Here is a 10,667-nt window from a genome sequence, read left to right on the forward strand (position 1 = left end):
AAGCATTCCTGCTTATTAGATGTTTTCACTTGTTAAAAATAACTTGAATAAGATTTATATAAACGTTGCTAAAAGAATGCCAGTTATCCCAGGGCTAACTTTTAGCATGTTTTCTGTTTCAGGCACTTGTTCACCTCCAAAATGTCTGCCTCACTTCCTGTTTATAATGGTCACTCTTAGAAAATTGAGTTATAGTTGCAAGGTTGTTGGGTTTTGTTTCAAAGGAGAAGTTAATACTTTGTTCTGATCTTCAGCCAGTCAGAGTGTGGGAGGTGGGGCCAATGTAGGCTGTGGCTAGTCCCTTAACTTTATCAAGGGGTCTCTTTGTGTTTTCATCAAATTGGTGTCTAATTGTTTGGGTTAATAAAATTTGTTCCACCAGCAGATAATCTTTTTTTGAGTGGTTTCTGTGATCAGTTCTGGGACCTTATTACTAGAATTTATCCTGAAGTCGATTGAGCTGCTGGACGATGACTTCTGGGCCTTAATAATCTTAGGTCGGTCCCTGATATCAGGAAAGGGGTGGGCAGGTCTTTGAAACATAAAATGCAGGAATCCACATCTTTTTAACAATTTTCTAGCAATATATCTAAATGTAATATTAAACTGTAAATTTCTAAATTTTCAATGTTATTTGAAAGTCCTTTACAAAATGTTAATATTTTTGTGAAAATAGTCACATGTTAATCTAGTTTCAGTCAGGAAATCTTAGTTTTAGTCCCAATAACTGCTTTTAATTCATATTTAGTCAGAATTGAAAAAATTAAGCTTTTACAGGGTTTCCCAGGTCATTAAAAATCAAGTCATTAAATAATTATTTTTTTAATTAAGGCCTGAATTGGCATTATAATTCATTAAATGTCATTATTTTGGCATTTGAAATGCTTTATTTAAAAAAAAATAATTTTATAAAAACAATTTCTTATATGATATATATATATATATATGCAAATATATTGCAATATATTTGCGCAGAACTGCTTCCTGCTGATCGTCAAGCCGTATGTTCGGTAAAAGAAGCTCAAGGTGGAGAAAAAGCTGTAGAATGGGGGGGAAAATGCAAATTTCAACAAAAGTGGCTGGAAAGCGAGGGATTGCAGCCTGCTGACAGTAAAGATGAAGGAATTTGCTGTGTATACGGTATATGAGAGTCATCAGAGATGGGAAGTAATGAAGTACAAATACTTTGTTACTGTACTCAAGTAGATTTTTCTGATATTTTTACTTTACTACTTATTTTTATGGCGACTTTTTACTTCTACTCCTTACATTTTTACACAAATATCTGTACTTTCTACTCACATTTTTAAAAATTGGCTCGTTTAGTTTTGAATCATTTCAATGGAGTTACCGTTATAATTTTTCACGTCATCAATACCAAATTCAATCTAATTGGATGGGAATCTACAGGTGCTGGTCATAAAATTAGAATATCATGAAAAAGATTGATTTCAGTAATTCCATTTAAAAAGTGAAACTTGTATATTATATTCATACATTACATACAAACTCATATATTTCAGATGTTTATTTTGTTTAATTTTGATGATTACAAATGACAACAAATGAAAATCTCAAATTCATCATATCAGAAAATTAGAATATTACTGAAGACCAATAAAAACAAAGGATTTATAGAAATGTTGGCCAACTGAAAAGTATGAACATGAAAAGTATGAGCATGTACAGCACTCAGTATTTAGTTGGGCCTCCTTTGGCCTGTATTACTGCAGCAATGCGGCGTGGCATGGAGTCGATCAGTCTGTGGCACTGCTCAGGTGTTATGATAGCCCAGGTTGCTCTAATAGTGGCTTTTAGCTCTTCTGAATTGTTGGGTCTGGTGTATTGCATCTTCTTCTTCACAATACCCCATAGATTTTCTATGGGGTTAAGGTCAGGAGAGTTTGCTGGCCAATTAAGAACAGGGATACCATGGTCCTTCAACCAGGTACTGGTAGCTTTGGCACTGTGTGCAGGTGCCAAGTCCTGTTGGAAAATGAAATCTGCATCTCCAAAAAGTTGGTCAGCTGCAGGAAGCATGAAGTGCTCTAAAACTTCCTGGTATGTGGCTGCGTTGACCCTGGACCTCAGAAAACACAATGGACCAACACCAGCAGATGACATGGCACCCCAAACCATCACTGACTGTGGAAACTTTACACTGGACTTCAAGCAACGTGGATGAAGTGCCTCTCTTCTTTTCCTCCAGACTCTGGGACCTTGATTTCCAAAGGAAATGCAAAATTTACTTTCATCAGAGAACATGACTTTGGACCACTCACCAGCAGTCCAGTCCTGTTTCTCTTTAGCCCAGGCAAGACGCTTCTGACGCTGTCTGTGGTTCAAGAGTGGCTTGACACAAGGAATGCGACAGCAGAAACCCATGTCTTTCATACGTCTGTGTGTGGTGGTTCTTGAAGCACTCACTCCAGCTGCAGTCCACTCTTTGTGAATCTCCCCCACATTTTTGAAGGGGTTTTGTTTCACAATCCTCTCCAGGGTGCGGTTATCTCTCTTGCTTGTACACTTTTTTCGACCACATCTTTTCCTTCCCTTCGCCTCTCTATTAATGTGCTTGGACACTGAGCTCTGTGAACAGCCAGCCTCTTTAGCGATGACCTTTTGTGTCTTGCCCTCCTTGTGCAAGGTGTCGATGGTCGTCTTTTGGACAACTGTCAAGTCAGCAGTCTTCCCCATGATTGTGTAGCCTATAGAACTAGACTGGAAGACCATTTAAAGGCTTTTGCAGGTGGTTTGAGTTAATTAGCTGATTAGAGTGTGGCACCAGGGGCCATCAATTTTGAACCTTTTCACAATATTCTAATTTTCTGATATGATGAATTTGAGATTTTCATTTGTTGTCATTTGTAATCATCAAAATTAAACAAAATAAACATCTGAAATATATGAGTTTGTATGTAATGTATGAATATAATATACAAGTTTCACTTTTTAAATGGAATTACTGAAATCAATCTACTTTTTCATGATATTCTAATTTTATGACCAGCACCTGTATGTTGCATTTGAAGCACCACTACAAGATGAATCGACAGATTCGGCGGTATTCATTCGCGGCAAATCATTGCAGCTTGGTGGCGGTGGCGTTAGCATAGTAGTATGGACAACGAGATGATTGAAAATGAACACAACGGAGATCTAGTCCTATTGGCAGACATCCATTTAAAATGTAGGCAACGGCATGAAAAAAGTGGTTTCTACTTTTATACTTTAAGTAAATTTACAAGCCTGTACTTTGTAACTTTTACTTGAGTAAAGAAGTTTAATCAGCACTTCCACTTTTACCAGAGTATTTTTTAACACAAGTATCTGTACTTTTACTCAAGTACGGAAAGTGAGTACTTTTGACATCTCTGAGAGTCATGGATACTTGTTGCATTAAAAAGCATTAAATTAGAGTTGCTCATTCCTTTATAAACCCTGTTTTACAACAAGACATGGTGGTCCATTATATCAACCAATTTTTTAGCCTTTCAGTAAACACCAGTGTTGTGATATTTGCCTGGTAACGGGTGTAAACTAAGTACAGAAAGCTCTGATCTGGGCCAGGTTTTTATATGCTTACTCTTTATATAAATTGAACCGGAGCTGCACAAAACATGATGTAGCAAAGATTGGGGGGAGGACTGCCTGACGACTCTAATGGCAAAAATGGGCAGGACTATGAAGATTGATCGGGGAACAGTTGGGGCATGATGGGAGCTGTTCTGTTTGAAAGATGAGGTCCAACTTAGCCAGGTTTATAGACTAAGCTAGTTTTATGAAACATCCCTCTGGTTATTGCAGAAAAGTCCAAACCCTGACCTACCAGGAGAGGGTGTAGAGGTTGGTTCAGTGGCAGCTATAATTTTTAAATAGACATACAAAAAAAAACAAATGTATACTAAGTTATCACAGCAGGACATTTTTATGAATGGAAAAAACAAAACATACACTTTATAAAAAAAAAAAAAAAAAAAACTATTTCATGTACAGGTTTACTTTTTACACATAATTTTGCCCTTCTGGGGCTTTGTGAACGCAAATTTGTGTTTTGCATGGTCCAGTGTGGTGTCACAAACCTAATATAATAATGTACCAGCTGTTAGTCAGCCTTATATTTTGAGAATTTGTTTAAGAGCATCTACACAAATTACCAAACTAGAAAAGGTACACTTATTTTCCATGTGAATGCCAGATTGTTCATTCTTTGTCTTTTCTAAAAGGTGCTTTAAATCAGTCCTACCTGTCTTTATCTATCCTGGGTCAGATCCTGATGGTTTGAAAAAGATGACAGGCAGTCAAGGCAGCAGAATAAAGCGTTAGCCTTGCTGCATGCAGTTAGCCAAGCCTTGTAGCTAAAGATGGTGTATTGTCTTAAACTGTTTTTGGACTGCTGATTAATTTTGACGTTCGGCTGATCAGGTCCGAGCAATTTCACTTCCAGCTTCTCTTGGTAAGTTTGATTTAAGGGATTTCACTTCCACGACTGGACCTGTCAATCACCCGCCCTACGAATGTGAGGACAGTTCCTTCTAGCTCGGGCTGCAGCTCTCCTGCGCCCCCAGCCGTCTCATACTTCTGTATTGCAAAGGAGCCACTGTGCATGTACAACTTTTAATGAGAGTCTATGGCCAAAGATTTCTGCGACCTAGTTTGGAAATACGTCACCAATCTATCGAAAAACGAAACAGCTTTACTTGCAATTAAAGATTAAACATTAGTCTTGCACATCTAAAAATATTCATCAATACATTTCGAAATATTTTAACTTTAACATTTTTTTTATGTCTTAAGTTTGGGTGGGTGGGTCGGCTCCGTAGCGCCCTCTATTGGCCAGCTGCCACTAACCTTGCCTCTAATCTGGAGCGTCAAACTAGTCCTTGAAGGACATGTCAAGCAGCGTTCTTATGTGTAGAAATGATTCCAGTGTCCTCAACTACAATTTATTACAACCAGTTGACTATTTACATTTCTTAGAAAATAGAAGTTGTATACAATATAAAAAGAACAAAAACCCATTTCATTTAAAATACACATTAGATTAGAACATGTCGCAGAGACGGTAAGGTTGAAGCTTCTAGGCTCGAAAGTTTTAAACCAGTCTGCAGAATAAATCTTCCAGGGTTTACCCAACCCCATCTGTGTCCAAAGTGCAGTCCGGCCAGGTCCACTTCCTTAAGAACCAACTGTTCCTGCGGCGGAGCTTTGACAGGAAACCTGGCCTCCATGAACCGAGTTGTCATGGTAACAGCTCATTGGGGATTTCCACGGTCCAGAGGTCACGATTCCCTCGAGTTTTCAAAGGCCCCTTCAGCCAGCGGGGATTAGACAGCTGCGTCAGGTGTTTATCCTGTAGACCGATTAGAACGGCAGACCGCTCTAGATCCTGTAGCTCCGCCTCTGGCAAGGAAGCAGGACACACCCAGGTCTCGCCCACATCCACCAGTCCTTACAAAAACAGAAAAAAACAAAAACAGGTGATGCCTTCAGGGCCTAAATTTAGAAATGTAAATTTAATTGAAAACCGGACATCCTGGGTATCTGCTTGCAGCGAGCCAGGTTTCAGTTATCTTGAGTAGGATTGTTTGAGCTAACTCTGCGTTTGTTCTACCTCCTTAAGCATTACAATTTTTCTCTACAGTCAATTTTGTCAGACATTCTCACCCAGAACATCACTTTGTGTTTCTGCGATAGCCGAATGTCAAGGATGCTACTGTAGCATTTAGCCAGTTAGTTATAGTTGAGGCGCAAAGTGAGCTCCTTCGCAATCTTCTGGTCGTTCACAGCTTGGTGAGGTCTGGTTTTCATGTAAGTGGAGAATTTCCCCTGCTAGTCATGCAGTCATACTAAATAAAGGAGATGGTTTTATGTCGTTTTACATTTTTAAATCTGTTCAAGTAGGCCCGAAACTTTAATCTATAATTAATAATTGATTACAGCAGCCAAGCTGATATTTCACTCCAGGATGGAGTCACAGCCAAACAGGAACAGCCCAGATGAAGCTACTATGATGAGAAAAAGCAGATAAAATAAAGTTAGAGATTGAACTAACAGATTCTGCAGAATTGGAGAATAAAGACAGAATGAAGCAGAATGTCCTATGTCCTCCAGCAGTCTAAGCCTATAGCAGCATAACTATAGAGATAGCTCAGGATAACCTGAGCCACTCTAACTATAAGCTTTATCAAAAAGGAAAGTTTTAAGCCTAGCCTTAAAAGTAGACAGGGTGTCTGCCTCACGGACTAAAACTAGTAGTTAGTTCCACATGAGAGAAGCCTGACAACTAAAAGATCTGCCTCCCGTCTTACTTTTAGAAATTCTAGGAACCACTAGTAAAACTCCAGTAAATGTACTCTTTTAGGAACAATTGCATCCCTGATATAGGATGGAGCTTGGTTATTTAAGGCTTTATATGTGTGGTTTTAAATCTATTCTGGATTAGAAATAAATAATGGATCAACAGTAGTACAGTTTAAATAATATTTTATCAAATAAACTGATAATTTCATGATGATTAAAAGTTTTCTAAGTTTAATTTCTGTATTGCTGAAATTAAAGTTACCGGTGCTGTTTGCAACAATGCTGGAACAAAATTGACTCCATATATTTCCTGTTTCTCCTGGTTGGTTCTGACATGTTTTAGTGTGGCAGCTTCTTCTATCGTTTTACATAATATGAGGCATGTATGTTGTGCCAGCTTCCTGAAACAGGGATGAGGGGCACTGTGTAAGCTTCAACCAAGTTTGAGTTCATCACCTACCTGCCACCACACCACGACCAAACCGCTCCCCGGAGTCCAGCAGCTCCTGAATCCGAGCGTCACTGATCCCCAACACCCCACTCAGCACTGCCCGCCAGTCATCTCCCTCCCAGTCCCGCCAGGCGATGTGGATCGCAAGAGTCTGGTTCTCCAGAGGTGCCAGCAGAGGTCGCCAGCGGCTCTCAACAGTCTTTATTCCGTCCAGAACCAGACCGGCGTATGGCATCCGGAACGACAAGCACCACAGCTGGGTGGACATGCCTGCAGAGGAGCATCAGGGTAGGTCTTAGATGTCACACTTCAGCTGACCCATCCCCATCTTCCTGACTAATCCCAGGATGATCTGGTTCTGCCTCTGCAGGTTTTTCCTATTTTGGAATCTTAACAGATTTTAACTCACATGTGGCGATCCCCAAGGGTCCACCTTAGGGTCCGTCCTATTTAATATCTACATGCCCCCCCAACCCCAAACTAAAATTTTAATTAACAGTTCAGGAGCTACAGCAGGATCACAGTGACCTCCTGCCATAAGACCCAAAACTGTTTCCCAGTGTAACAACAAAACAAACTTAAGTAAGATTTATATTAAGAAATTGTATTTATTTGATATTCATTTCATGAATTAATTTAGCAGGTGAGAAGAGCTGTTTTGGTCATGAAAGCAAGCTGGTGTTATATGATCAGCACAGACTTAGGAGTCCTACAGTGTTTGTTACCTTGGAGCATTCAGAAAACAAACGTGTGTTCTCTGTAATACTAGCCTTTGTAAACATAACTTTGTGTCATTTATGTGAGTTATAATTTAATAATTTTTCTTCACATTGGATTTGATGCTTAAATATGAACTTAAAGCTTTCAGTAAACCTGTATGAAACCGCATGTGTCTGCTGATGCCTTCAGGGACGGACCCCCAACTGTGAAGCTCTATGAGGAGGAATAATAGTTACATACTAATATAATACTACTAATATAATATACTAATAACTTTTTTCCTGTTTTTCAGATTGATTTTTACACATATTACTCTTTTCCAGTTAGTTTTTTCAGATCATATCCTCTTCACTTCTGGGGGAGGGCTTTCCCTGGAGTGACATCCTCACTCGACATGTTATTGGTCAGTGAGCGTCAAAAGCGAGAGATTAAACTGAAGAGAAACGTGATTTATAACACGCAATTTGAAAAGAAAGCAATTTGTAAAACTTCATGTGAAAAAATTTTATTTGACATAAAAGTGAAGAAAAAAAAAAAATTGAAATATAAAAGCTGTAAAAACACATTCTTGAAATAATAGAATGTGGAAAATTCATTTGAAAAAAATCTAAGAAACCACTAAAGTTACTCTCAAAACCTGCTTTTTTTTATGCTTTTTTTTATTTTCATATGTAGATTGCATTTTTTCAGCTTCAATTTACAAAATAGATTTTTTACTAAACTTGATTTCTGTGCTTGCCACAATGTTGGAACATAATTCACTCCATACATTGTTAGTGTTTGGTTTGTCAATAAATGTTTCCTGTTGTTTAAACTTCAGATTTAGATGGCAATTTTTCTTATCAATGCGTCATTTTTAGAATCAACATGGAAAGAAAAAGTCATATCAGCCCAAAGAGTCGTTACTGGGGATCAGTTAGAGGGTCACAGGTGCAATGGCAGAGCACCAAGGGGCCCTCAGGGGCCACACTGGTGCCCTCTGCATCTTCTGAAAACAGCAGAACTTACTAGTGGACTAAGTTTGAACTGTTATTTCATTCTTAACCCTTCTTAAACCCCAGTCGGCCTCTGCAGATGGCCACTCACACTGAGTCTGGTTCTGCTGGAGGTTAATTCCTGTTAAAAGGGAGTTTTTCCTCTCCACTGTCGCTACAAGCGTGCTTAGTGTGAGGGATTGCATTGGAGTCAATGAGTCGATGCAATCAACTGGTTTTCCTTAGATTTGAATCAATCTGACTTGATGATCTGGTGATCTGTAAAGTGCATTTAGATTACACATCTTGTGAATTGGCGCTATAGAAATAAACTGAATTGAATTCTGTTGCTGTTCTTTTTAAATCATACCGCCATTTATAGAGATTTTATAACATCTAAAAGAAACATTAAAAATATGTTTATTATACATGAATTGAATGTGAAGGCTGACTCATCCAGTTCATAGGAAATTCTACCAATAATGTCCTATGAGTCAGAATCCATGAAGCCATTCTAAGTCTAAAATAGGTTGGTTTTCCCTAAACTGATGTCAAAATGATCCTCTATGGAATAATGTATCGGCTGATCTTTACCCAGTTTTAGGACCGATACTTTATGACCATCCATCTGTCCCCGAAGACGCCTTTTACTTAACACTTTAAAAAATTGTAAAATGACAGCTTCAGAACATTTTTAGGACTTATTATTTATCACCGAGACCATTTTTTAAAGTAAAGGTTCTGTAAAAAAAAAAAAAAAAAAAAAAAAAAAAAAAAAAAAAAAAATCTGGTTTCGTTTTCAGGTGTTTTACACTGAGATGGGTCCAGACTGGGTTAATTTAGATCATGCATTAAATTAGAACACCAACATCACCAGAACCGCCTGTAGGTTCAAGATCAACCAACCTGAGATGCTGCGGAACACCTGGACTGGTTCCGAACAGCGATAATAACTCACCTGGCCCAGACTTCCTGTGAGATTCCCACTAATGGTTCCAAACCAGCTCCAAAACAACGCGGAGGAAGAACCCAATACGAAACTTTAGGTTCAAACCGTTTAATTCTGTATGGCCTCTTTCAGCGGGTCTTCTTCTGGACCCGAGGTGCTGGATCAGCAGAACGGAGTCGCCCCCTGCTGGTCAAAGTGAGGAAACGCTTTCTCTGTGGTGAAAGCCATAGGGACGTTTTTGTTGGCGGTTGACAACAAACATTTAGTAGCATTACCGCTGTAGGTACCAGATTGACTCGGGATGCCAGATTGACTCGGGGGCCTGCGCCTTTTGAGATGCGTCAGAGCGTCCGCCATCTTAAATGTGGCAAATCTGCAGTTTCTCAGTCACTTAAACAGTATCAGAGGGACTTTAATCTCTGAATATACTTTGTATTCGTAGTATTTTTGGTTTTGTAATATTACAAGTTTATTTTTTGTATCCCTTTAGCTTCATTCTCCTGAATTTATTCTCGTTACAAATGCAGACCGCGGGCTCAATGTAGTTTGTTTGAGTGGCATTGCCATAATGTCACGTCATCGGGAGGCGCAAGGCCCATGGCGAATTCGGTGACGTCATCAGAAGGCGCAGGGACCATGGAGAATGTCTTCGTAAAATTGTCCGTTTACAAACAGCAATCCCGCTTTCGAATAAAACCTACACCCCGCTATAATTACTTTAGTAAGCTGTCCAGACCAATCAAAATGTTTTGCGCAATTGTGCAAACGTTAAAACAATTATGTATTGTGACGTCATCAAAAGGCGCAGGCCCCCGAGTCAATCTGGCAGCCCGAGTCAATCTGGTACCTACACCGCCACTTACTGGTATGGAGTGTGGTTCGTGATGGACTATCTACTAATAAAAACATATATAATTTCTAAGGAAAATAAATAAATAAAAAAATAAAAAAAAACGACATACTTTACATAACTTTGTACTCTACCCATCTATATCATACACACATTCACCCTCTCTATGATCAAATTCTATAAAATAATTTAGTTTTCTTTAAAAATCGAATAATTATTTGTATATGTTTACTCCCCAAATTTTTCCCTAAAATATCTAATAAAATAATATTTTCCTTAATACATTCAAACTCTCTCCTCATATATCTTCTCTCGCTTTCATATTTATGACATTCCAGTATAAAATGTTCTATTGTTTCATATTTTCCATAGTAATCACATTTGCCAGTAGTATGCGTTTGAATTTGCAAAAGTTTATAA

At 38.6% G+C, this 10,667-nt stretch overlaps 1 protein-coding gene across 1 annotated transcript; it reads right to left on the reverse strand.

The window, feature by feature from the left end:
* Nucleotides 1-4,932: 4,932 nt before the first annotated feature.
* zgc:110222 (uncharacterized protein LOC550336 homolog) lies at nucleotides 4,933-9,560 on the reverse strand. Its single transcript, XM_038288171.1, has 3 exons — nucleotides 9,407-9,560; nucleotides 6,764-7,024; nucleotides 4,933-5,451 (listed from the first exon to the last, which is right to left on the reverse strand). The coding sequence occupies exons 2-3, from the start codon at nucleotides 7,020-7,022 to the stop codon at nucleotides 5,243-5,245; spliced, it is 468 nt and encodes a 155-aa protein (XP_038144099.1). The 5' UTR covers nucleotides 7,023-7,024; nucleotides 9,407-9,560; the 3' UTR covers nucleotides 4,933-5,242.
* Between the last annotated feature and the right edge of the window lie 1,107 nt (nucleotides 9,561-10,667).

The sequence above is a fragment of the Cyprinodon tularosa genome, unplaced genomic scaffold, assembly GCF_016077235.1.
Source record: "Cyprinodon tularosa strain WSP-4 unplaced genomic scaffold, ASM1607723v1 ctg25, whole genome shotgun sequence".
Taxonomy (NCBI): domain Eukaryota; kingdom Metazoa; phylum Chordata; class Actinopteri; order Cyprinodontiformes; family Cyprinodontidae; genus Cyprinodon; species Cyprinodon tularosa.

Bases quoted from the DNA above. Each gene is read 5' to 3' on its own strand.
- zgc:110222 (XM_038288171.1), bottom strand. From the start codon at position 7,022: ATGTCCACCCAGCTGTGGTGCTTGTCGTTCCGGATGCCATACGCCGGT. The intron at 5,452-6,763 runs GTAGGTGATGAA...TGTTTTTGTAAG, and splicing joins TGGTCGTGGTGTGGTGGCAG to GACTGGTGGATGTGGGCGAG.